The 27,212-nt window shown below is 41.7% G+C and overlaps 1 protein-coding gene across 3 annotated transcripts in view; it reads right to left on the bottom strand.

Annotated features, from left to right (window-relative positions):
• Nucleotides 1-27,212, bottom strand: part of WWC2 (WW and C2 domain containing 2) — a 166,756-nt gene that overhangs the window by 71,924 nt on the left and 67,620 nt on the right. For 2 of the 3 annotated variants that reach the window (XM_067721811.1, XM_067721812.1), the window contains exon 2: nt 8,075-8,184. In XM_067721811.1, the coding sequence (XP_067577912.1) occupies nt 8,075-8,184 (110 nt within the window). Of the gene's footprint in view, nt 1-8,074; nt 8,185-11,706; nt 11,730-27,212 lie in introns of those variants that run through there. The other variant, XM_067721813.1, reaches the window with a different exon arrangement.

The following is a 27,212-nucleotide window of genomic DNA, read 5'->3' on the forward strand; positions in this document are numbered from 1 at the left end:
ATAACAGCTATAGCAAGATACACACTTCCAGTTCTCTCTCAATATCTCTGGAGGTTTTACCTAATCATAGTTCCCTACATATTGGCGAACTGGCATCCTTTCAATAAAATGCTTGTCAACAGCTAAATTGCCACAAAACCCTGAAAGTAACACTGACTGACACTTAAATGAATAAAGTACAATGATAATAATAATAATAAACTATCAGCATTTGCTTTGGATACATCAGCAGAAACACTCCAGTCGACTGGTTTAAATACTGGATGCTACAAGAGACTCAGCAGGAAACACTGACATTTCCAATATACCGCCCCATTCAAATATGAACTACAGAAGTGGGTTCCCAGAGGCATCTTTGAAGAAGCCTTCACAAAGCAAGATTGTGCTTCATCTCCATCAGTTATATTTGCTGAATAGACCTGTGAAGAATATTTATTAAATGTAAATACTCAAAAAGGTATATTATACAAACGTGGTATTTTTTTATTAAGACCTGGTGGCCTTGGGATATCACTGTATTATAATGCAATATAATTTGCATGTTGTCTACTATATGAAAGAAGTAGTTAAAGTAGTACTGTTAAAATGTCACACACCTCAAGGGAATTCACATTCCATCAGTTTTATAGATGTGGAACTTTATAGATAGAGAACACATTGTGAGTTACAAGAGCTTATCAGGGGAGATAACATTAGACTCTTCAAAGGAATATTATTTCTGTCTCTCATGCACATTTCTATTCTTTCTGCTGTGCTCAGGAATAATGAATGAAATGAATATGAGTAACTCTCCTTATCTTCCTTTATAGACACGATCTGCTATGTTTACTTATCTGTTTGTTCTACAGACAACTGAGCATCTACTGCATGCACTAGGGAAAACAGGATGTTCAGGTATGATCCCTCCTTCCAAAGAAATTATAAAGTATAGAAGAAATTGTGACACAGGAATTAAAACAACAACAACGACAACAACTGTTTTATACGGTAGAAAATGGCGAGAGCCCCGAGAAGAGAAAGGTCAAGTGCCACAGAAGTTTAGAGACACGGGAGTTTCCTCTGGCTGAAAAAGTAAGGTCCCATGGAACAGGCAGTGATTAAGAAGGGCTTTGAAAGGTCCCAGACAAGAGGCCCTTCAAGGACCAAACCCCTGTTTGCCGCTCCAGCCGTTTTCCCCAGCCTCATTCACACCAGCCTCAGCCGCACTGAATTTCTTTTCTTTCCTTCATTGAGTCCTGCTTCCTGAGGCCTCTTCAGACCTCTGGCTTTACTTGTGGGTCTTCCTTCTTCCAGGCAGTTTCTCCTCCAAACTCCCAAAGCCTACCCACTCCCCGTGTTCTCCAGGACTGGTAACTTACTCATCCTTTGGGTTATGAGCTTAAAGCGCCTTCTCTAAGTAGCTGCAGCCATGCCCTTCAGAATGGATATGATGCTTCACTTGTTCTCTTTGTTCTGCTAGTGATGGTGGTACTAGAATTCTGCTCTACGTTCTCACTTCTTCCCCAATACTCCAAGAGGGACTAGATGGTTTCTCGAACGCCAGGTTAATAAATATGAAACTCATTTTGTAAGCAACAGTATGCGGTAGAAAGGCTCTAAGTAAGGGCATGAAAGGATCTTAGCTATATTTTAGGAGGATCATCTGAGAGAAATGTGAGGTTCTATTATCAAAAGAGTTGATATGATTGTGCAGAAAATTTTTTGAATGAAAGATTATACAATAAGTTAAAAAAAGCAGTTTATAAAACTGTATGTATGTAATATAATCCCACTTGATGTATACAATATATTGAACACTCAAGTGTGTGTGTGTGCGTGTGTGTGTGTGTATATCAATATGAAAACGTCTGGAAGGGTACACACTACAAGATTTAGAATACTTGATTATCTCTGAGTAGTATGAATATAGATAATTTCTTCCTTTTATTTACCCACATTTTCTACTTTTCTCCTATCATATCTATTACTTCTATTAAAAAATATTTTTTAGGGCTTCCCTGGTGGCGCAGTGGTTGAGAGTCTGCCTGCCAATGCAGGGGACACGGGTTTGTGCCCCGATCCGGGAAGATCCCACATGCCGCGGAGCGGCTGGGCCCGTGAGCCATGGCCGCTGAGCCTGCGCGCCCAGAGCCTGTGGTCCGCAACGGGAGAGGCCACGACAGTGAGAGGACCACGTACCGCAAAAACAAAAACAAAAACAAACAAACAAAATATATATATATTTTTTTTAACGGGAAAGGAACAAAAGGCACAAGGCAATGAGGGGCTGAATTAGGAAAATGGCAGTGAAAATGAGGCTAAAGGAGCAAATCTGAAAATATAGAGGAAAAAATCAACAAGAATTGACAAGATGATTCTACATTTTTCAACTCAGTTACCACGAGGACTGTGTTTCAAAAAATAATGAAGTCAAAGGGAAAACTGAAGAATCCCATTTTGTACTTGTTTGTTTTGAAGTTTCAATGGCAAAATAGGTAGCAGTGTCCTACAATTGGAAATGTTTGACAAATATTAGGACAATCAGAGTCAGATAGACAGATAGAAGGGTCATTAACATAGTAATGGCAAAGGATGGTACTGCTGTAGATAAAGGACAGCATGCTGGGGGAGGTTGGTAAGGCCACATCTTCGGGGAGTGACAGGATACAGGGACTCTCAAAAGGAATATGAGGCAAATGAGGAGAGAAAGAAGGAACAGTGAAGTGAGGAAAACAACAGGTTTAAAAAGAAAGGCGTGGTTATCTATGTCAGCTCTACATCCAGGGGGAAGAGACGGATGACTGTGACTAAGAAGAGGTCCCTGAACTTGACAACTATATGAAATATGTAACTTATCACTTATCAGTGATGCTAACTAATAAGTGTTAGTATCACTACCAGCATAATATGTTCTACTTGGATATTTTAAGTATCTAAATTTTTTCTTTATAAAATATCTTAACAGGGCTTCCCTGGTGGCGCAGTGGTTGAGAGTCCACCTGCCGATGCAGGGGACACGGGTTCGTGCCCCGGTCCGGGAAGATCCCACATGCCACGGAGCAGCTGCACCCGTGAGCCATGGCCGCTGAGCCTGCGTGTCCAGAGCCTGTTGCTCTGCAACGGGAGAGGCCACAACAGTGAGAAACCCACGTACCGCAAAAAAAATATATATCTTAACAGTTTATCCTCCTAGGAAAACATAAAGGATGAAATAAATCAGAGATGAAGTAGAAGGGTCAAAAATTTATTTCGTTTCTCCCAAAGGAAACAACTCCATATTAAATAGCATATACACCTGAGGAACTTTCATCAAACCTGAACACATGTGCTGCTTCAAAGCTAATATAGAGGAGTTTGATTCAGGGTAATATGAAGAACACACCATCCAATCTCTCCGAGACAGCATGGGGAAAGATGAGAGAGGAGAGCTGAGGAACTGTCTATTTAAGTTTGTTGCCTGTTTTTTTTTTTTTTGGCGGTACGCGGGCCTCTCACTGTTGTGGCCTCTCCCATTGCGGAGCACAGGCTCTGGACACGCAGGCTCAGCGGCCATGGCTCACAGGCCCAGCCGCTCCACGGCATGTGGGATCTTCCTGGACCGGGGCACAAACCCGTGTCCCCTGCATCGGCAGGCAGACTCTCAACCACTGTGCCACCAGGGAAGCCCTGTTGCCTGTTTTTAAATTGGTTTGTTTGTCCTTTTAATGTTGATTTCCAGGAGTTCTTATATATCCTGGCTATGGATATATAAGATATGTGTACCATGAATATTCATCTGTGATATTGTGTGTATCAGTAGTATATTCCTTAAAAATAATGTGAGTAAAAGATTCCGTTCACAAATTGAACACACACTCCATTTATATGAAATTCTAGAACAGGCAAAGCTAAGGTGTGATGATAGAAATCAAAGCAATTTGCAGCAGTGGGGAGGGGGTGACGGGCAAGGGGCAGGAAAGAACTTTCTGGGGGCAGGGTGAGAATATCTTGTATCTTGATTGGCTGGCAACTACAAAGGAGTATACATTTGTCAAAATTCATTGAAATACGTACTTAAAATCTGTGCATTTTCTTATATGTAAATAAGACCTTAATTACTAAAAGACAAAAAAGTTAAGTACAACTCTGACCCTATCAAAAAGTGATTTGCTTCTGGTTGTAGTGGTAATATCAAAACCTTACAAACAGTACTTCATAATTACCTTCTAGTTAGTTACAAACACCCCCATCAATATCTACACCCCGACTCCGCACACACAGCCACTAAAAGGTGAATTCTATCACAAAACACTTAGGGCCTAAAATAACTATCACTGTCAAGGTCAAAACTTTTCCTTCTAGATATTTAAGAGTGTTACATAGAAATAGTATTAAACAGCCAAGCAGTCTTAATTTCATTTTTTTATTGAAATAAGGAGAAAATAATGCTGAAACTATACAATGTCAAGACACAACATATGTGTAGACCAGCTGTTAAGAGAAGATAATACAATTTGCTCCCTAACTACTTCATAGGAATGTCTTTAAGATTAATGAGATAACGGACCAGGTCCTTTTTAGTGGGAAAACTATCTGCTGTGGGTAATAGGGGCACTTTAGGGCACAGTAAATCCATCAGGTCACTGGGGTACCATTACTGTACCAAAGCAAAATGCGAGACTTAAACATGTATGTTCTGACAATCAAGTTTTGAAGTATTCAGAGTAGTGCTTTCTGAAGCATAATTTATAACTGAAATGCACTTCAACTTCTTTCAAAACAAACAGAAAGCTTTTAATCTGTGAGTTAAACAATAAAGCTCTTCTTTGTTCTAACATGTAAGAGTTTATCATCATACCAGGCACCCAAAGATAGAGAAATAAAGATGCAGTCACTGTGCACAAGAAGCTCACAATTTAGCGAGGAAAAACATACAAATAAATAATTTAAATGCAATATAACAAGTGCTATTTTAAAATCCTTAAGCACCTGGTACTAAGAAATACCTGCACGGGGCAACTAATTCAGAATGGGGTGGGGACTTGCAAGGTGGAGGGTCAGGTGCCAGAGAAGGCCTCTGGGAAACAGTGGGCAGACGGACCGAGCAGACGGACCCTAGAAGGATATGGCAGTCGGCCGAAAGGGAAGGCCTGGGGGCTGCGCAGAGAGTGACCAGGGCTAGAACCAACAAATGCAAAGAAAGGCAGAAAGCCAAGGAAGCACAAGGCACAACTGGAGCGTCATCCCGTGCCAGGGAAGGACAGGGCGGGAGATGAAAGTGGAGGCCAGTGGGGCAGACTGGAAAGAGCCTCACAGTAAGGAATCAAATATACGCATCTGGAACTCCGGACGAGCCCTAAGAGACAAATGTGGCCATCACCCAAGGAGATCTGCAGGCTGCAAAGAGAAGACGATTACAGAAATCCTGATACCAGGTACAGGAGAAGAAGAGATGGGCAAAAGAAAACGGCAGGAGCAGCCAGGTATGCCAAATAAATTCCAACAGAAGGTGTCATGAAACCCAAAGGGGTAAAGAGCAAGAGGGAGTAGCCCGTGGGGGCAGGGATCTGTCAGATCAAGGCCAAGGAAGACAGGCTGGGGCGCTGGGATTCCGTCACCTGTGGGGTCTCAGGTGACCTCGGCAAGAGCGTTTGTGTGAAATCATGGCCAACAATGGAGGAAGGGGAAGTCCACGGGGGCTGTGTGTGGCTTTTAGTGAGTTTCCCAGTGAAGGGGAAACAGATGACATGCTGCAAGGGATGGGGGTTGAAAGATTGTTTCAAGTAGGAGTGAGCAAGAGAGTGAGAATGAGAGAAAGTGAGAAGGAGGGAGGGAGGGGGGGAGAGATTGTTATTATTTGTTTTTTCTTTTGGTAGTTTTGGTTTGGTTTCATTTTGAGAGTCTCCAGTGTTTAAATACTAAGCTGAAAGAACCATTAGAAATTGAAATGGTGGGAGAAATTTTTTTTTTTTTTTTTTTTTTTTTTTTGTGGTACGTGGGCCTCTCACTGTTGTGGCCTCTCCCGTTGCGGAGCAACAGGCTCCGGGTGCGCAGGCTCCGCGGCATGTGGGATCTTCCCGGACCGGGGCACGAACCCGTGTCCCCTGCATCGGCAGGCAGACTCTCAACCACTGCGCCACTAGGGAAGCCTGGGAGAAATTTTTAAAACCAGAAAATAACTGGTAAAGATACTACCTAGGAGAGAAGGATGGGACATAGAAGTTATTAAGCGGGGTCTTGGGGGTTGAGGTGGGTGATTCAGAAGAATACCTCTTCCACTGAGAAAAAAAAGAGAGCCCTGGAGGTGGGTTTAGAAGCTGAAGAGACTGTCGGCAGTGGGAGGGAAGTTGAGCTAATTAATTTTCTCATTTTGGTGCCATGAGAACTTATTTCCATCGAATCAGGAGAGGAAGGTTTATTTCTGGTTCCCTAAATATTATTTAAGGAAAAAAAGCTAATCTTTTTATCCATATAAAATAAGTATAAAAGTGAGATTTAAATAACCATACGTCTTTTCGTTGAAAAACTCACTTAATACGTCCAAGACCTTGCTCCTTTCAACCCCTCTATCTCACCTACCTGTGAGAATTAGACAATGTCACAGCCCTCGAACCTATGCCACCACAACTAAGCTACTCACACTGTTACCTGTACACTCCCCGCCCCAAGGCATAAGCAACACTCAGCACGCTGGGCTTCTCAAGAGTCAGCTTCTCTGGCTCCCTGGCTGCCTCTGGGTGGGGTGAGCATTTTATTATCCGTGCTTGGTGGTCTTCTAGGCAGAGCACCCCGTTTCAGTGTAAATTACTGGAAGTGAGTCCTTCATCTCAACTCACTTTCACTGAAGCCTCACACTAGGTCACTTGGAGGCACACATGCAGCCTTCCCACCCGATTGGCCGTCCGCCCCACGGCCTTCGGCCTCTGCAGACTTCAGAGCGGAGCAGCCCAGTCACTTCTGGAACCTTCCCAGTCATGCTGGGAAAGGAGTATTTGCACAGGTAAAGAAAGAGACTGACAGGGAATCTGTGCAAGGATATTTTCACAAATTCGATACGTGATGTGAACATATTTCACATTCTTAGATTTCTAAGAGATCACTGCTATAAATATGGGCTTTTTGTGCCTCTCAAAATCTTTATCCTATATCTAGACAAGGGCAGCCGCAAGCCGTCACTCGTAAATGAACATCAAATAAAACACTTTTCTATAATGACATTATTCCTAAAGATATTAATGAGTACTTATTAAATAAAATTTTAATGTATCGATAGACCTAAGAATATTAAGATAATGGAGTATAAATTCATTATGTATTCCTAAGAACCTATAAAAATAAAATAATTATTTTTAAGTGAAATAAGCAAAATGAATATCAGTGAGTATTACATTCGACCATCTGAATAAAATTTTTATAGGGGTGGCTAAAGAGCTAAACAGAAATATAAACACATACACAATATAAAAAAACATACAAAAAATACTACTTCAAGTACGTGTTTTAAAAAGTTGTTTACAGCCACAGTGGTCCTCTGCCCTCGGCTTACCATGACAGGGAAGTGACAGATCTAAACGCTATTACGGTGAGAGGTGCTCCCCTTCCAACCACAAAGAAATCAGGAAACAGAAACAAGACGAGGTTCTGGTCTTCTCGCCACAGCTACAGCTGCGTCTTCCAGAGTCGCTGGTGAGTGTCAAGCCCTCCCTGGACCCCACCGGCACACAGGCCGCTGTGCCATTAGACCAGGCTGCTCCCGTGCCCATCTCTTTCCATGGCAAGGACAAGAAAGGGGGAACCCCACCTTGAAGGCCCAGTGGCCATGGAAAGAAGAGACAGATGGCTCATGGTCTCCACAGGCCCTAGACGTGCGCTGAAGAAAACTCAGGCCCTAACAGGCAGGCAGGCAGACAGGCAGACCAGACCCCTTTCTCCCACTCTGCTCCATCAGCCTAACTCTACACACATGCCCCAACCTCCAAAATGGACATTTCAGTTAAATATTAGTCACTGGAAAGCGGGGGTTTAAAATAAAGAAATTCACTTTGTAAAATGTTTACTCTTTTGTATGACTCTAGATTTTCCGATAGGCTTGCTCGTACCGAAGAGGAAAACTTACTGTTTATGTGATCGATGTAGTAGACACCAATCTGAGGGTCAAACCCGGCTTCCCATCCCCACGGCAGCTCATCACCAACACAGTCAGCAAACGACAAGGGCTTCGTCAGCCTGTAACAAACCAGAATAAAGGTACAGGTGACTCTTTCCATCCAACCGCGTATGTTTAAATCCAGCACCCTACCCACGTGCTAAGTGTCCAGGCTGCGTTTCCTTTTTGTTCTTGATTGTTTCTAGAGTTTGCACTACTGTGTCTGAAATCTTTAAAGAAAAAAACAAGGCTGAAATGCAGAGATGAATATCCAAAAAAGTAGCAGTAAGTCATAATACCCTTTGGAAAGTTCACAGCTTCAGACTGGGAGACAAATCTGTACAATAAATAAATAAGGCCATCTTAAATCAGGGAGAACGCCAAGCTGAGGGGTCAGGAGGGCTGGAATCTAGCTTGAGCTCTGCAGCTAGATAGCCATCTCAGTGAAGAGAAAAGTTTGTCCCAGCATTCGAGTACCAGCATCATGGGAATCATCATACCAGTACCTCTAAGACGAGGTAAGCATCAGGCTACACTAACTTCAGATTTGGACGCTCTACTATATATTAACTCGCCTGCAAGGTCCACAAAGACCTCTCCTTGAGAGGAGAGACAATAGATCTTATTTTTATACTTATATTTTTATACCTGTACTTAACAGTCTCTCAACAAAATATTTAATGGAATCAAACACACAAAGTATTTCTATTATCAATGTGATCTCACCTTTTGAAACTGCCTTAAACTTTCTCTTTAAGCCTTAAAACTTATCGGAAACTAGTTACCTAAGCAGAGTACAGGTTTCAGAGTTAATTATGGGTTGATTTTCTCTCTCACTTCCTTCAGTTTCGCATCTGAGATTTTCCCTGGCTGTTAAAGCAGCTGCAGGCAGGCCAGCACCACAGACTGGTGCCCGCCCTGCTGTAGGGTGGCCAACCTCAGGTGACATCTCTGCTAATTTAATGCACTGGCACCACCAGCACAGTTCCTATGTATGACATCACCTGGAGTCTCTGTGATCCATGCTAGTGAATATCAATGATTTCATAGCGCAACTGAAATACAGGTCGTTCCCAGAATCACATCACTTTCATCAGAATAATGAACTGTGTCGTGTACCCTTCAGAACGCTGGGAGAAAAACATGAAAAGGAGGGAAACCCTTTCTTCCCAGGTGTGGCCTGCCAACAGCCCTCCTCCAAGGACGTAAAACACCAAGGGATGAAAGAAAGAAGTGTCTCCTTTTCTCTCAACCTTCCCTAAGCATGAAATCCGCTTCTGGAGACGGCTGCAGGGATCCTGGCATTCACGAACACCGGCTGACTCAGTCACCACACTGACTCACCGTGAGACCTCCTGACTGGGCAGCTCTCTCTACCTCAGTTTCCTTCTCTTCATTTTAAGTGGTGATCACACCCCCCATCTTCTCCCTGCAATTTAACTACCTGCTAAGATTAATGGGAGGATGAAAAGGGATTAACTCAGAAAAGTGTCTGGGACATGGTCAAGCAGCAGTCAATAAATGTCAGTGACTGTGAATCCAAGCATCACACGTGAATTCTCTCTCTCACCCTCCAGAGGAACCAAGTCTGGGAGCACAAGGCACAGCAGTGTTTCTCAAAGTCTAGTCCTCACAACCAGCAGCGTCCACATCTGGGAACTGGTTAGAAACAAATCCTTGGGCCCTCTAGTATAGTATATGCCTACAGGATCAGGAACTCTAGGGCCCAGCAATGTATGTTTAATCAAGCTTTCCAGGTAATTCTAGAGAATTTGGCTCAGAAGTTAAGAACTTGAAATTCGAGATCCAAGGGACCTGGATTCAAATGCTTGTTCTGCCATCTTACAACGTGGGGCAGGTTATTAACCTGAAAAGCCCCTGTTTTCCAATCTATTATTTTTTAAAAAGGTAGGGACTGGGGGAGATCATGAAGCTTAAATGAGAACCAAACGGTGTAATGCCTGATAAGTGGAAAGCCTCCATAGGCAGCAGATGAGTGAAATGAATCTCAGACGTGTTAAGCAATGCATCCAAATATGGCAATCTGCCATATTTGCTTTGCAAACCTGGGGTCGATTTGAACTTAATCTGAGTCCCAAAACTGGCTCTTAGAATTATGCTCAAATCCCACCTTATATCATAAAAACTGGGCAGGAAAATTGAGTTTTCTTTTGACAAAGGAATTAGATACTATGTACATCAAAAACTCCCTGGGACCTCCCTGGTGGTGCAGTGGTTAAAGAATCCGCCTGCCAATGCAGGGAACATGGGTTCCACCCCTGGTCTGGGAAGGTCCCACATGCCGCAACTAAGCCCGTGCACCACAACTACTGAGCCTGCGCTCTAGAGTCCATGAGCCACAACTACTGAAACCCGCGCACCTAGAGCCCGTGCTCCACAATAAGAGAAGCCACCGCAATGTGAAGCCCGCGCACCGCAACGAAGAGTAGCCCCCGCTCGCCGCAACTAGAGAAAGCCTGCGTACAGCAATGAAAACCCAATGCAGCCAAAAATAAATAAATAAATTTATTTTTAAAAACCCTCCCCACACCATGGAAAGTGGCCTTGTCTTCATACTCTGTCTGTAAGACTGAGCTTCGACCACCTGATTAGACAAAGCCCCTTGCGTATCATTCTGCTTGACGATTCTCCTTCCTTAAACTCCTCTATCTCTGCTGTCTAAAAGGCACATGAACCCTAAAGAAATAAAGAAGAAGGAGACATGGAAATGGTACGTATAAATGACAAAAGAGAGACATTACACAAGTTTTGTCCTGGCACCAAAGCAACATGTTTAAGCATGAGTATGATATGAATATACTTATTACTTTTAGAATTAGAAGTCACAAAAGTTTCAGAACATGCAGTATGATTACAAGTTATGGTAACTGGATTACACTTGGAAATAACCCATCTTTTCCTATTTATTGGTCAACAGATAATAAGCACTTTATTAACTGTCACTGTTCTAACACTAGAATTACACCTATAAGTGAACTCAGTTAAAAATTCAGGCGTTTCCCGTATGGACACCAAGGCGGGGAAAGTGGCAGGGTGGTGGTGGGATGAATTGGGAGATTGGGATTGACATGTATACACTAATATGTATAAAATAGATAACTAATAAGAACCGGCTGTATAAAACATAAAATAAAATTAAAAAAAAAAATTCAGACGTTTCCATTCCTGGAATTTTAACGTAAAAGCTTCCTTGCGGCGTTACTGCAAAAATCAGTTTAATACTGTATTTTCTGTATCTGGATAAATACAGATCTTTTCTCCACACCCTCTCAATAAGTAAAACCATTAAATACATATTTATAAATGTCAAATTTTTAATTCTTATCCAAATTATAAAACATAAATAAAATAACATTCTCAGATACCAAACAAAATGAATCACTCAAATATACTGCTATCCTGATAAAGAAAACATATTACTATGATATACTAAGAAGTAACATGAAACAAAAATAACAGATGTATTCCAAAATTAGAAACAAACATGACTTAGAACAAATACGGTGAGCAGAAATGTTGATTAGCTTCTAAATTCCTTCCTCTTGTTTTGCACAAGGAACCTCTGAAACAGTCAGTCTTACCTTGATGTTAAGGAAGTAAAAAATGGACGGAGTTCGTTGGTTCCCCACAAAGGAGCAACAGCATGCAGAAGGCCTGAAATTACGGACCATCTTCATGCGAAATTCCAGAGATTACTCTTTGCTTAGAAAACAGTCTTCCTTTGCACCGTGACTAATGTGAAGAAAATGGCAATTTACTGCAGCACTTTGCCACAGTTTACATACAAAATTTGAACTTTGCAAGGTATTTCCTCTCCTTGTGGGCATTATATCATTCTTTTATACAACCTGTCATTTAGTATTTATTGTCAGGCCACGGATCCCTGTCCTGTGACATGAGATGCCACACACAGATGAATTTACTCTTCCCAATTACACGACGGTGAATACTGCTGTGTGTGCAAGCACACATCCAGAAACGATGACTTTGCGCTAACTGCGACCGAGTTTGTGCTTATTGCACTAAACGAAACGGCACTTGACAGAGAAAACCATTTTCAGGTTAATAAAACTCTTGCCACGGTTCCAGCCTCCCAAATGTACAGTTTAGCTTGAATGTTAAAGGTCTGAAGAGTTATTTTTCCTTCACAGCATCTGCTGCTGCTGTCGTTTAACTGAAACTCAAGGCAGAGTTCGCATCGTCGACTAGGTCTCTGATCGCTACAGAATCGGCCCACATAAACCCGCCTGAATTGCTCCAAGAGAACGGGGAAGGAATTCAAGATGAGATTCACAATGTGAATTTTACAGGGAGGGTAAAATACCAGAAATCTCTCCATAGTTCTGAGGGAATTTTAATTTATAATGTTGCTGATTAGTCCCCTAAAAACAACTTCTTATCTGTTTTGATCACTATCCTAGGCAGGGAAACCAGCAACGCAAAGGAACAAAATGAGGGGAATGCCAGGGATGAGTGAACAGAGGCAGCAGGAAGAAACCGGCTTTTAAGAATACAAACCTCTTCAGAGGAGGGTAACGCAGTTAGTTCTGGGTCTTTGGGGAAATTAGCTTAAATTCTTCTCAAAGGGTCACATTAGACAGGAGAGAACTGCCAGATGGGCAGGCCTGGACCTGGGGCAATGGACGCGCTCAGGAGACTGCTGCCCTGGGTTTGAACGGCTCATGCAGGGTTGCTAGCTGGTTAGTGGCGTCTAACTGGGCTCATTTCTTTAGACTGAGTCCATCATGTCCTCTTGGACCTCCTTGTGCTCAGACAGGTGTCCTCTACGTGGGCTCTAGATCTGGTCTTTCTACAGTTTATACCCACTGTGCCAAAGAGCATCAGTTTAATCCCTCCTCCACGTGATGGGCTTTCAAATATTTAAACACAACCATCTTGTTTCCCAAGTCTGCTCGCCTGGAACACGGATGCCCCATCCCCTCTCCGTTTCTCATATCTCTCCTCCACTCAAAAGCCTGCCCATCTCCTGCCCTTAATCCCATCCGCTTCTCCCTGCTCTGCAACTTCACTCCATCTGTTATTATCAAGGGTTAATCTCCTCTCACATAGCTAATGCCTTCTCCCTCAGCCTACAGATATACAGGACTCAATACCCCCTACCCTTCAAAACGCCTTCCCTCAGATCTCCCGGCTCCTCTTTTGACATTTGCTTCCTAACCGTTCACTCTATCTGACCTAGGGATTTTAGATCTGGAGGACCTAAAATCTCCCTTATGCCACCTAACCTAATTCTCTAATTCCTTCATGAAGAGACTCCTGAAAGGCAACATTTGTGAGCAATCACCTTCGAAAGTGCACACGGCTTGTGCTGTTGCTTTGGGGACCCAAACATTACTTGTAAAAATGTCAATAACAATATTCTATGTAAAAAAGGTCAATTTTTACATAATTATCCTAATAATATAAAACATTCACTGAGTGATTCCCATGTACCACACATGCTTTCATGTCTATAAATGTGTGAATTAAATCCCCATAAACCTCCGCAAAGTAGATACAATTATTATCGCCCTTTGAATACCCTGTGCAGGAATAAAAAACCCCAACTTGGGCTTCCCTGGTGGCGCAGTGGTTGGGAGTCCGCCTGCCGATGCAGGGGACACGGGTTCGTGCCCCGGTCTGGGAGGATTCCACGTGCCGTGGAGCGGCTGGGCCCGTGAGCCATGGCCGCTGAGCCTGCGCGTCCGGAGCCTGTGCTCCGCAGTGGGGGAGGCCACAGCAGTGAGGGGCCCGCGTACCGCAAAAAAAAAAAAAAAAAAAAAAACCCAACTTACTTGTAATGAAACAAGCCTGTGACTGTACCGCACACACCTCTCTCTCTAGTCAAAGTTTGTGGTTTCCAGCCATGAAGTTTCTATTCCTGTGCAGGATGTGGCCATCACTACTGTCATTCCAGGCACGGATTTAACTATTGATATGCTACTTGGATTAACTAGCCACCAATTTCTGGAAGAAATGGCAAGAAAGGAGTCCCTTTAAAAAGTTCTGGAGGGAGGAGGTGGGAGTGGGCCTGGGCTTTAAGACGGCCCTGCAGATGAGGGACAGACTGCTCCTGCTGCCTGAGCGCGTACATGGCGGTGCCCACGTCATCGCGGGCCTTTGTACCAGAAACCTTCGCAGAAGAGGCTCCAAAGAAGTAAAAACTAAGACCCGATCACAGGAGAGAGGAAAAACACACACCAAGGACACGCAACTCTTAAATTCTTTAGGGATCTGACCAAAGATCAAAAGCAGCTTTTAAAAAATACTCTCTTCACATGATCTGTAGACTGAATAGCAATTTCTAGGTAAAACTATATGATTTATACATATAGTATGTAATTCTTAAACAGGAGGTTATAATAGGATTCCATTTAATTGTTTATATTGTCTGCCTCCTTTAGTTAAAAAGAAAAGGTGGGGGACTTCCCTGGTGGTCCAGTGGTAAAGAATCGCCTTCCAATGCAGGGGACTCGGGTTCCATGCCTGGTCAGGAAACTAAGATCCCACACGCCGCAGGGCAACTAAGCCCGCGCACCACAGCTATTGAGCTCGCGCATCTCAACGAGAGAGCCCGTGCCGCAAAACTACAGAGGCCACGGGCCCTGGAGCCTGTGCGCCGCAGCTAGAAAAGAGAAAACCTGCACGCCACCGCTAGAGAGAAGCTCGCGCGCCGCAACCAAGACCCGACACAGCCAAAAAATAAAGAAAGAAATAAAAAAACTAAATTAAAAAAATAAAAGAGAAGTTGGTGCTAACAAGGCCAAAATTGTGGATGCCATCTCCCACAAGGGCTCTTTAATACAACACTGGCCCAGAAATGTTGAGTTACAGCAGTGGTTCTCAGACCTAAGAGCACATCCCACTCATCTGAAAAGCTTATTAAAACAGATTACCGGGCCCACTCCCAGAGCTGCTGACTCAGCAGATCGGGGGTGGGGCCTGACCTACTAGGATTTGCATTTCTGACAGCTTCCCCAGTGATGCTCATGCTGTTGGTCCCTGGACCACACTTTGAGAACCTCTGGTTAAAGGGCACAAATTACAGCCTAATACACCCAGGTGATGGAGAAAAGGAAAACAAACTGAATTTAAAAAGGAACCTGGGACTTCCCTGGTGGCGCAGTGGTTAAGAATCCGCCTGCCAGTGCAGGGGACACAGGTTCGAGCCCTGGGCCGGGAAGATCCCACATGCCGCGGAGCGACTAAGTCCGTGCGCCACAACTACTGAGCCTGCGCTCTAGAGCCCACGAGCCACAACTACTGAGCCCACGTGCCACAACTACTGAAGCCCGCGTGCCTAGAGCCCGTGCTCCACAACAAGAGAAGCCACCGCAATGAGAAGCCTACACACCGCAACGAAGAGTAGCCCCCGCTCGCCGCATCTAGAGGAAGCCCTCGCGCATCAGACCCAACGCAACAAAAAATAAATTAATTTTAAAAATTTATTAAAAAAAGGAACCTGGCGACAAAAGCCTATGCTTCAGAAATATCTCTATTGGGGCTTCCCTGGTGGCGCAGTGGTTGAGAGTCCGCCTGCTGATGCAGGGACACGGGTTCGTGCCCCGATCTGGGAAGACCCCACATGCCGTGGAGCGCCTGGGCCCGTGAGCCATGGCTGCTGAGCCTGCGCGTCCGAAGCCTGTGCTCTACAACGAGAGAGGCCACAGCAGTGAGAGGCCCGCGTACCGCAAAAAAAAAAAAAACCAAATACCTCTACTATGAAAACTATGAAATGTTTAGACAAAATTAATGGCTTAATAATTCTCAGATTTGGGCCACTTCATTTAATTTTAAGTAACTTCATTTAATTTTAAGTAAACTTTTTTTCCCTCAAGGAACATTTAAATAATTTTAAAATAAGTTCTTAAAAAGAAAGGTTTTCTTTTTCTCTCATTTTCTCTCATATATGAAATACATAGTAACAAGTATTCAACATCATTAGTCATGAGGGAAATGCAAATCAAAACCACAATGAGGTACTCACTAGGGTGGCTATAATTTAAAAAACAGAAACAAGTGTTGATGAAGATGCAGAGAAATGGGAATGTTGCGCATTGTTGATGGGAATGTAAAATGATTCAGCCTCTATAGAAAACAGTTTGGAAGTTCCTCAAAGAGTTAACCATAGAATTACTGCATAACCCCACCATCCCACTCCGAGGCAAATAACTAGAAGAACTGAAAAAAGGTACCCGAACAATTACATGTATGCACATGTTCACAGCAGCACCATTCACAATAGTCTAAAGGTGGAAAGAACTCAGACTTCCATCAATGGATGAATGGATAAACAACGTGTGGTATATTATTATTCAGCCATAAAAAGGAATGAAGTACCTATACATGCTACAGTGTGGATGAACCTCCAAACATTATATTAAGTGAAAGAAGCCAGAACAAAGGTCATATATTATAATTCCATGTATATAAAATACCCAGCATAGATAAATCCATGCAGACGGAAAGGAGTTCAATGGTTGCCAGGGGCTAGGGAGAGAGGCAAACGGGGAGAAAGTGCTCAACGGGCACTGCAGTGATGGAAATGTTTTGGAACTCGACAGAGGTGATGGCTGAACACCACTGCGAATGTATATATGCCACCAAATTGTTCACGTTAAAGTGGTTAATTTTGTGTTGTGTGAATTTCACCTCAATAAATTGTTTTTAAAAATTAGTAACAAGTTATAACAACGTCAAGACTCCAAGTGAATATTTGGAGTAAGTAAAATAATAAAAAGATGGGAAAATGTTCAACTTCACTAATAATAAAAAGAAATGCCAAATAAAACAATAATAAGGCTTAATTTTAAGTCTATTAGGATATCAAGTTTTTGTTTTGTTTTGCTTTGTTCTAAGGATGAAATTCAGTTCTGGTGAGGATATGGGAAATCAGTTACTTTCGTTTACTGCTGGTGATTCTGTAACTTGATACATCCTTTTAAGAAACAGTTCGGCAGTATTAAAAAACCATTAAAGTCTTGATTCCACGTAACCCAGGAATGCTACTCTTACACAGTGTCCCCTGAATCCTGTCCCGCCTGACCACCTCCACAGAGACTCAGGAGTCACCTCAGGCACCTTTACTACACTCTCATTTCTCGACCAGCTTCTCAAAGGCAGGGCCTCTGCACACGTCTCTGCATCTCTAGCCCAACGCCTTCCTCGTACACAGTCGGCATAGAATCAACGTTGACTGAGTGGGTGCAGATTAGAAAGGAAGACAGAAATGAAAACAGGGACACCATGGAAGAACTGTCATTTTTTAAAAAATGTTCAATTTACAAAGATGTAATGGTAAATGCATTTACTAAGAAAACAATATGAAGGTTGATATTAAGGTGATAGTTGACAAACATGTTTCCTGACCATGGGACAGGCAGGATACGAGAAAAAAACCTTTCAAAACTGCATCAAAATATCTGGTCCTATAACTTATTTTAGTTTACTATAATTATATTATGTATCATAAATGAATAGCTAAACAGGGAACAGATTCTTAGTTACGAAGAGGTAAAAGAATTTATTTCAGGTGTTTCAATAATTCAGCAAGTTTTTTAAAAGAAAGTATCTTACCCTACAGAAGAAAACAGAGAGGTCAGCAAACACTTTAACCTGAACCTCATTTCTCTGCTAAGTGCCAAGAAATGTTTGCTTGTTGGATTATTTGGTTTTGGAAAATAGTTTGAGAATTTAAGTGGATATGCTGGCAAAGAAGGTAGGAATGTTTGAAAGAGGAAGAGGGCTTAAGAGATTATTGTCCAAACAAACAAAACAAAAACCCACCAAGACTGTCTTGTCCTCCTCCCTAGACTTTAAACAACACACAACCAACAAGGATTTCATCACAGATAATAACTGTTCAAGAGCCAGGACGGAAGAAGTGGGACACTCACCCAAGAGAATGTGCTCCAGTCACAACAACAAAGAACTGACACACGACCCACCCACCCCTCCACACGGACAGGACCTTGTTAGATGCAACCTCTCTCTTAGAGAGGTCAATTAAGTGATTTAAATGAACGAGTATTACTTTTATCAAAACTTAAGGAACTGGGAAGATGTTTTTTAATCCCTATGACCTTAAAGGAGAACCCCAGTTAACAATATGTTTCATTCTAGGCTATGTTTTTCTTATATAAATATATACATATGTATACCAATGCACATAAAATATTATGCACATTTTTACAAGATTGGAATAAAACTAAATAAACTATACATATACTATAGTTTTGGGTCCTACCTTAAAAAAATACAGGTAATACATTCTCATTATGAAGAATACGTAAACTAGGCTAAGCTGTTATTAAAGTCCCTCCTTCATTCACCTGTAGAATGCTACGTACTGCAATATTCTGGTATCTTATAGTCCACCTATAAATTCATAGACTTTTACAAAACATGCAAATAGGCTCACACTATGTGCATTTTCTATGACTTTGTTCAGTTTGCAATATAAGTAAGAAATCTTTCAATGAGCATATATATAGGTTTACCTCAATCTTTTACTAACTGAGTGTATTACAGTCCATTATTTAACTATTCATCAATTAATAGACATGAGTGGCAACTTCCTTCAAGAGAAACTAATGCTTCAAAGAACTTGCTTGTAAATGTTTTCAGCTGTGCAATTTTTTAGAATAAAGCCCTTGGAAGAGTCAAAGAACATACACCTTTTTTAAATTTCAAAATCTCAACATGCATTAAAGAGATGTTAAAGACATACTAGCATTTACGTTTTTACATTCTGATAGTCTCCTCCACATGGGCTTTAGCAATTTGCACTCTCATCCACAAGGTAAGCGAGGGCTCATTTACCCACATTCCACCACCTCTCAATATGATCATTGGAGAGGGGAGCAATCTAGTAATTGCTAGTAAGGTTTGTAACCTTTCTGTACGTTTATTTACTTCTTTTGTGAATTGTCCTTTTTAAAATTGTGTTGTTTGTCCTTCTTAATGATTTGTAGCAACTTTTAACATATTTTGGTATTAATCCTTTGTCAAGTGGCAAATATTTTTTCCAAGGATATTACTTATCCATAAACTTTGTTTATGATGAGTAAAAGATTTGATTATTTAAACGTGTTGGGCTAATTGGATAGACAGTTAGGGAATAAAAGCTAGATCCTACCTCTTTGTTACGACAAAATTAATTCCAGATAAATCAAAAGAGCTATACATGTTACATGAAACTAACTGAAGTATGAAACCCACTAGAAGAAAAGATATAGAAGAATTCTTTAGGACTTCTGGATTGCACTCCTTAACCCAGCGTTTCCAACTGTAGTCCCTTAAAACACTTGCCACTGAAAATAAATACAGTGACAACAAAATCATACTCTAAAATTTTAGCGAATTGCTGGCAGTGGCTTGGAGCTGATGGTTTGCTCACTTGGTTGAAAAGGCAATTAAGTGTCAGAAAGGTGCTAAAGACATAGTAGCACCAAACAGACTTTCTCCGTGATCTAACCAGAAGACTTGAAAAGTGAAACAGATGAAAAACAAAAGACTAAAAGTTACTTAATGGGATGTTCCTATTCCACTGCACCTACCTTGGGAACCATGGTCCTAGGTCAATGGAAGACACCCAGCAAGGAGCTGCAGACCTGGGACAAGTTTTAATTTAGGAAAGTGAACCTGAGAGTGACGCCCTGAGCAGGCTAAAGCAGCGGTTCTCAAACTGTGGTCCCTGACCCAGCAGCATCAGTACCGCCTGGTAACTGGGTAGAAATGCAAATTATCAAGCTCCTCCCCCGAAACTACTAAATCAGCAACTGGGAGGCTATGGCCAAGCTCTCCACGTGCTTCTCATGCCTGTGAGAGCCGCTGGGCTGGAGAGGCTGAAACAGACCTCAGCCTTCCCTTTTACCATCAGAGAGTAAGCAACTGCAATGACGAGGAGAAGGGTGGCCAAGGTGGTGGCAGCGCGGAGGGCTGCGGGAAAGGAAACGAGCGGATTCGAGGCTGCCTCCGAGGAGAAAAGGTTCCTAGTCACGGCAGACCCCCCAGTCACTGGATATTTGAAAGCAGAAGCTGGATAACGAAAAGTTGGGGGTGTTACGGAAACAGGGCACTCACTAAACGTGAAAGCAGAAATGAGAAAGTCTACAATGCTTATGGTTTGGCAGTTTCAAAGGAGCGTAGTGATATCAGCATGGGTAAGCAAAATGAACAGGAACAATTAACTTAAAAATATGTTGTGTGTGAGGCGCCAGAGGGACATGCAGGTAAAATGAGGACTAAAATTTCCATGTGGAGATCAGATAATGGATGAGATTAATGAGCCAGGCAAGGCCTTGGGATGTGCCCACATTTAATGGGACAGTAAGGATGCTGAGGAAACTGACTTCAAATGGAAGAGGAAAAAAAAAAAAAACAACAACCCACTCCAGCCTCTAATCTTTTCATTCCTGCCAATAGGAAGTAATAATAATAAAACTACCAACAAAGGAACATTTCATTCATGCGTCCATGAGGTCACCCGACGTTTACTGAAAGCCTCTTTCGTGTGCTGGGACACACGAGTCGCGAGAAGCATGGCTCTCGTCCCCAGCAGCTTCTCCAGACAAACAGTGCCTGTCCTCTAGGTGGGAGCTGCGGGGTGGCATAAATCACTTCCCCAGTGGTAGCTCAATGTTTGCTTTGGAGACGAATGCACTTGGACTGTGCCTCTCTGTGGTGCCGTGGATTAATACCAGTGGGCTAGTCTTTCTGACATTGGGTGGAGTGTAGGGGAACACAAAGTCGTCCTCGTAACAACAACACAGGGCTAGACTCCCTGAACCAAAGCACCCATTTCTCTGTCTTTTAAGTGCAGAGACTCCATATTTGTTAAGAGGGAAGTAACCTTCCGAGGCCAGGAAAACCAGCTGCAAGAGCCCACATGGACTCGATCTCTCTCCTTTCCACACACTAAGTCCATGGTTAACTACCCATCTTCACGCCCCTGATCACACTGACCACAGGAAGCAGTTACAGGTCATGCTGGAATTTCATAATCCCAAGCCTAGCTTTTTTTTTTTTTCCATAGGATCACTGAAGTTTAATTTATATACCAGAAAATTTGCTCGTTGTATGTGTACAGATCAGAAAATTTTAGTAAATTTATAGAGTTAAAACCACCACACCATCTAAGTGTAGCACATTCTGACCACCCCCAAAAGATCCCTTATGCCTATTTGCAGTCTCTCCCTGCTCCATCCCTACCCCCTGCCCCAGGCAACCACGAATTTACTTTCTGTCTCTGTAGATTTACCTTTTCTGGAATTTCATACAAATGGAAGCACGGAAATTTGTGCTTTCTTGTGCTTGGTTTCTTTCATTTAGCATGTTTTTGTGGTACACCCATGTCGTCTGAAGATTGATTTATCTTTCTTCCTTCCTCCCTACGACCTGTCTTGTCCACTTCTGGAGTCCTTGGTGCCTAGAACAATGGCTGGTACTCATCCAACACGTGCTCAATGACTGTCCTTTCCGCGGACCGCTGCATCTGCACTGATGGATCCCTGGCAACCACACTCTAAATCCCTCTCAGGATACGAGGCTTTTGCACTGAAAAGCACCTCATTCTGGCTCTGAGTACAACTAACACAAACCAAAAGAATCACGGATTTTTTTTTTTTTAAAGCTACAGGATTGGAATTCTGAGAATCAAGTATCAGAAAACTAAGAAATGTTCTTACGCAGCCCAAGGAATGGCGCTAACATGCTACAAATCAATTCCATCCCCAGCATTTGCTTTGCTAGTTAAACACATGATTGGATTTTTGTAACTTATAGGAAGACTTTCTTTGGTGGTATTTCCTTGTGCCTTCCAGCCTCTGTTTTCCTCTGGCACAGCACCAGATCCTCCAAGCACTAAAAATTAGACGTATGGAATGTCAGGAATGTCTGATAACTACACTAACTTCAGAGCTCAGCCATTAGTCATAAACAGAAATGCCCTTTGAGCTCACTCAAATTCAACTCGAAGCAAACAAAAGTCATGAGGCTGAGTACTGGCAAAGCGTGCAGGCTGCTGTGGGGTGAGCTGGGAAGGCTCTAAATATAGTTCTTCATCGCAGCAAAGACAAATACTGCTTCGTTATCGAAAATGTTAATACACTGAAGGTGCAAAGCATTGCTCGGTGACGTTTTCAATTGGTAGCACCTGAGTTAGAAACACAAACCATTAAAATTACTTTATAAAATAAAGTTTGTCCTATTCCCATATACTTTCACTAACATCTCCTTAACAGGGCCTCATCTTCAGTTATTAATCCAGCTCTACAGGTGCTGGTACTGTTCAAGATTAATTAAAAGAAAGAATACAAACACCAAAAACTTTGAGGAACTGTTCTAATTCGAAAGAGAAATAAGAGACCTCCCTGGCGGTCCAGTGGCTAGGACTCGGCACTTTCACTGCTGGGGCCCGGGTTTGATCCCTGGTCAGGGAACTAAGATCCTGCAAGCTGCATGGTTCACCCCCCCGCCAAAAAAAAGAGGGAAATAACAACCAATTGTAGCATGTTTATCTCAAATGGATCCCAATTTTTAATTTTTAAAAAAGGATAAAAGAATTCTTAGAACAACTGGGTAATTTAAATATACTAGATGTTATACTAGATATTGGATGATAGATGTTAGATGACATGACAGGATTTTAAAATTTTTCCATAGTTGTAATAATTGATATTATGGTGAGTAAGAGAATATTTTTTCCTTGGAAGATGCATGCTGAATTATTTAATGGTGGAGGGTCATAATATCTGTAACTCACCTTCCAATGTTACAGCAAAAAAAAGTAAACATAAATACAATACACACACACACAAAATAAAAAATAAATACAATACAATACACTCATATATTTAAAGAGAGAGGGAGGAGAGGATAAAAGAAATGTGGTGATAAATTATTTGTCAGATCTACAAATTTTTCATAATAAAAAGTTAGGAGGGAAAAAAATCCTCATTAAGGAAATTCCAGTAAACACAACAGATTGAATACATGTTTGCCTACACTCCGTCTAGAAAGCTGCAGAAAAAGGATTTTAAAAAGTCATAAACACAGAAGGACAAAGGGCAGCTCAGAGGACAAGAGCCACAAAATTTGGGATTGTGGAAAGCCGAGTGGTAACTGAGTTAGCTGACGGAGAAACAGGAAACCTAAGTCAGCAAGAGAAAGCCGAGCAGCTGATTGATTCATACTGCAAACCCTTGAAAGGCTCTGGAATTCCAGCATCAAGGACTTCAGACGGCTGGGTGTGGCTGTGGAGGACTGGCCGGAAGTCTGTTAAGAAGTAGCCAGCCCCTCAGCCTGCCTTTGCTCAATCTGGGTGAAACTGAAGGTTTCCTCTCTAGAGAGACTCAACTACAAAGATTCTGGACTTCCTGGCAGCTGGTACAGCTGAAAGAAGGCGTACCTTACTGAAAACACGAGCATTAAGGGACTGTCCACGCACTGACCAGTGGGGTTCCCGGACCCCCTTTCCCCACTCAGTTTTCAGAACCACTGGTAGCTGGTCTTACACTTGCTAAGCACGAGATTGGTGGCGTTTTTCCTGGGAAAACTAACAAGCTCAGAAGAGATCTATTGACATTAATACCTGGGAGTGCCCTTATAGGAAGGGTGGGCCAGATCACTACATGACTAAGCCTCACCCACAATATAGAGCTTCCAAACTGCTTTTTATGGCTCATTCTTAAATATGACTGATGGCTGTATCAGTCACGACAGGCTAGGTAACGCTCTAATAAAAAACAATACCAAAGTCTCAGTGGCTGAACACAACAAACACTAATTTCCCACTCAAGCCAAGTTCAAAGTGGTTCTGGATGACTCCCCCAGGCAGCTGGCCTCCACAGTATGGCTCAGGATTCCAGGATGCATCTCGGGTGACTGGCACCTCCACTGCGATACTAGGTAGATAGGTAGGTAGATAGATAGACAGATAGATTGATAGATAGACAGATCTCAGTCCATCAATCTTGTGGGCTGGGGATACACGTACACCCATACTGTTCACATTCCACAGCCAAAACACATCACATGGAGGCAGGGAAATTAATCCCCTCATGTGCCTGGAAGGAGTGGAAGAACCAGAATGATCAGCATGAGCTATTCTAATGCATAAGTTAAGAACACTAGGTCTCTAAAATAAAAGCATAATCTAAAACAAACACACTAAAACAATGAATCAGACAATTTAATGCATAGAAGAAATTTTCAATTTTGTTCAGAGAAATTGAAGAAAATTTCAATAGCATAACAGACCATCAAACAATAAATATTTGGAGAAAGAAATTTAAAATCCTTGGTAATGAACAATACAATAGAAGAAATGAACCTATCTATTGAAGCGTTAGAAGATTAACTTAAGAAAATTTCCCAGAGAGAAAGACAAATAGAAAGGAAAAGATAGGAAAACTGGAGGACCAGTCCAGGGGGGTCTACTATCTGAGTAGCAGCAGTTCCAGAAAGAGAGAACAAAGTATACATGAAGGGGAAGATATTATCAAAGATGTAATACAAGAAAATTTCTCTTAACTGAATGATTGGTTTCTTGAATATAAACAGCCCACCCAGAAGAATCGTTAAAAAAAAAGACCTACGTCAAAGCACAATATTGTGAAATTTTAGAACATGGAGGCAACGAGAAGAGTCTAAAAGCTTCGAGAGGAACCAGGTCACCAAAAAAAAAAAGAAAAAGAAAAAGAAAAAGAAAAATCAAGAATCAGAAAGGCTATACACTAAGAACAAATTTTCTGAAAAAGAAATAAAGAAATTGATCCCATTTACAATGGCATCAAAACCAACAAAATACCTAGGAATAAATTTAACCAAGGAGGTGACAGATCTCTACTCTGAAGACTATAAGACATTGAAGACAACAGAAACAAATGGAAAAGTATCCTGTTTTCATGGATTGGAAGAATTAATATTGTTAAAATGTCAGTACTGCCAAAAGCCATCTACAGATTCAATGCAATCCCTATCAAGATAACAAGGGCATTTTTTAAAGCAGTAGAGAAAATACTCCTAAAATTTATATGGAACCACAAAAATACCCTGAATAGCCAAAGCAATCCTAAAAGAATAGCAAAGCAGAGGCATCACACTTCCTGATTTCCAACTATACTATAGCTATAGTAATCAAAACAGTACGGTACTGGCATAAAACAGACAAACAGACAAATGGGACAGGATCGAGAGCCCAGAAATAAACCTAAGCATATACAGTGAACTAATATTTGACAATCGAGATAATAATACTCAATGGAGAAAAGACAGTCTCTTCAATAAAGGGTGCTGGGATAACTGGATACTCACATGTAAAAGAATGAAATTGAACCCCTATCTTACAACACTCAGGAAAATTTACTCAAAATGGATTAAAGACTTAAATGTAAGACCTGAAACCATGAAACTCCTAGAAGAAAACAGAGGAATAAAGCTCCTTGATGTGAGTCTTGCTAATGACTTTTTTGATATGACACCAGCACAAGCAACAAAATAAAAAATAAACAAGTAGGGCTACATCAAACTAAAAGTTTCTGTAGAGCGAAAGAAACCAAGAAGAAAGGGAAAAGACAACTTATGGAATAAGAAAAAATATTTGCAAACCATATATCTGATAAGGGGTTAATATCCAAAATATGTAAAGAACTCATAAAGCTCAACAGCAAAAATAAACAAATAACCCAGTTAAAAAATAGACAAAGGACCTGAATAGATCTTTTTCCAAAGAAGATATACAAAGGCCAACACATACATGAAAAGATGCTCAACATCACGAGCCATTAGGGAATGCAAATTAAAACTGTGATGAGATATTACCTCATGAGTGTTAGAACGGCCATCATCAAAAAGACAAGGGATGACAAATACTGGCAAGGATGTGGAGAAAAGGGAACCCTTGTGCACCACTGGTGGGACTGTACAGCCACTATTGAAAATAGTCAAAAAAATTAAAAATAGAACCACCATATGGTCCAGCAATTCCACTTCTGGGAATACATCCAAAGGCAACAAAACACTAACTCCAAAAGATATCTGTACCCCCATGTTCATAGCAGTATTATTTATAATGGCCAAGACGTGGAAACAACCTAAGTGTCCATCAATGAATGAATGGGTAAAGAAGTTGTGCTATCTATCTATATACAGCACAACTATATTATATATATATATTATTCAGACATAAAAAAAATGAGGAAATCCTACTACCTGTGCCAACATGGATGGACCCTGAAGGCATTATTAGGCTAAGTGAATTAAGTCAGACAGAGAAAGACAAATACATATAAATGATCTCAATTATATGCGGACCCTGCAAACAAACAAAACACCAAAAAAACCTCATAGTAAAGAAAAAGAGATCAGACTTGTAGTTGCCAGGGGCGGAGGTGGAGGAAAGGGGGAATTGGTGGAAGGTGGTCAGAAGGTACAGACTCCCAGTTATAAGCTAAGTAAGTACTAGGGATGTCATGTACAGCATGGTGACCACACTAGCAGCTAGCAGCTAACACTGCTGTGTGATACACAGGAAAGTTGTTAAGACAGTAAGTCTTAAGAGTTATCATCATGAGACAATTTTTTCTTTTCTTCCTTTTCTTTTTATTGTGTCTATGAGATTCAATGTGAGATAGCCAAACCTATGGTGGTAATCATTTCACAGTACGTGTAAATCAAACCATCACGCTGTATGCCTTATACAGTGCTATATGTCAATTACTTCTCAATAAAACTGCAGAAAACAAGAATCGTAAAGGCACCGGACTTCCCAAACACAAGGCTGGAGGCTACAAGTCAGTAGAGAAACATGGTCCCATTTTTCAGTACAAATTATTTCCAATCTGAAATTGTATCCCCAGGTAAAATGTCTATCAGGTATGAGAGTAGAATAATGTGGCATTTTCTGAGATGCATAGACTCAACAAATTTCTCTCCTATGCCCCCCTAAGGCAACTCTACCCAAAGGAGAGAAGAAAGCAAGAAAACTGGAAGACATGGGATTCAAAAATTAAAGTATCTTAATTTCTAGTAAATGGAGATCCCAGGCGCGTATGACCCGTGCAGCAGTTACAGTTACATGACTCAC

The sequence above is a fragment of the Pseudorca crassidens genome, chromosome 21 (assembly GCF_039906515.1).
Source record: "Pseudorca crassidens isolate mPseCra1 chromosome 21, mPseCra1.hap1, whole genome shotgun sequence".
Taxonomy (NCBI): Eukaryota; Metazoa; Chordata; class Mammalia; order Artiodactyla; family Delphinidae; genus Pseudorca; species Pseudorca crassidens.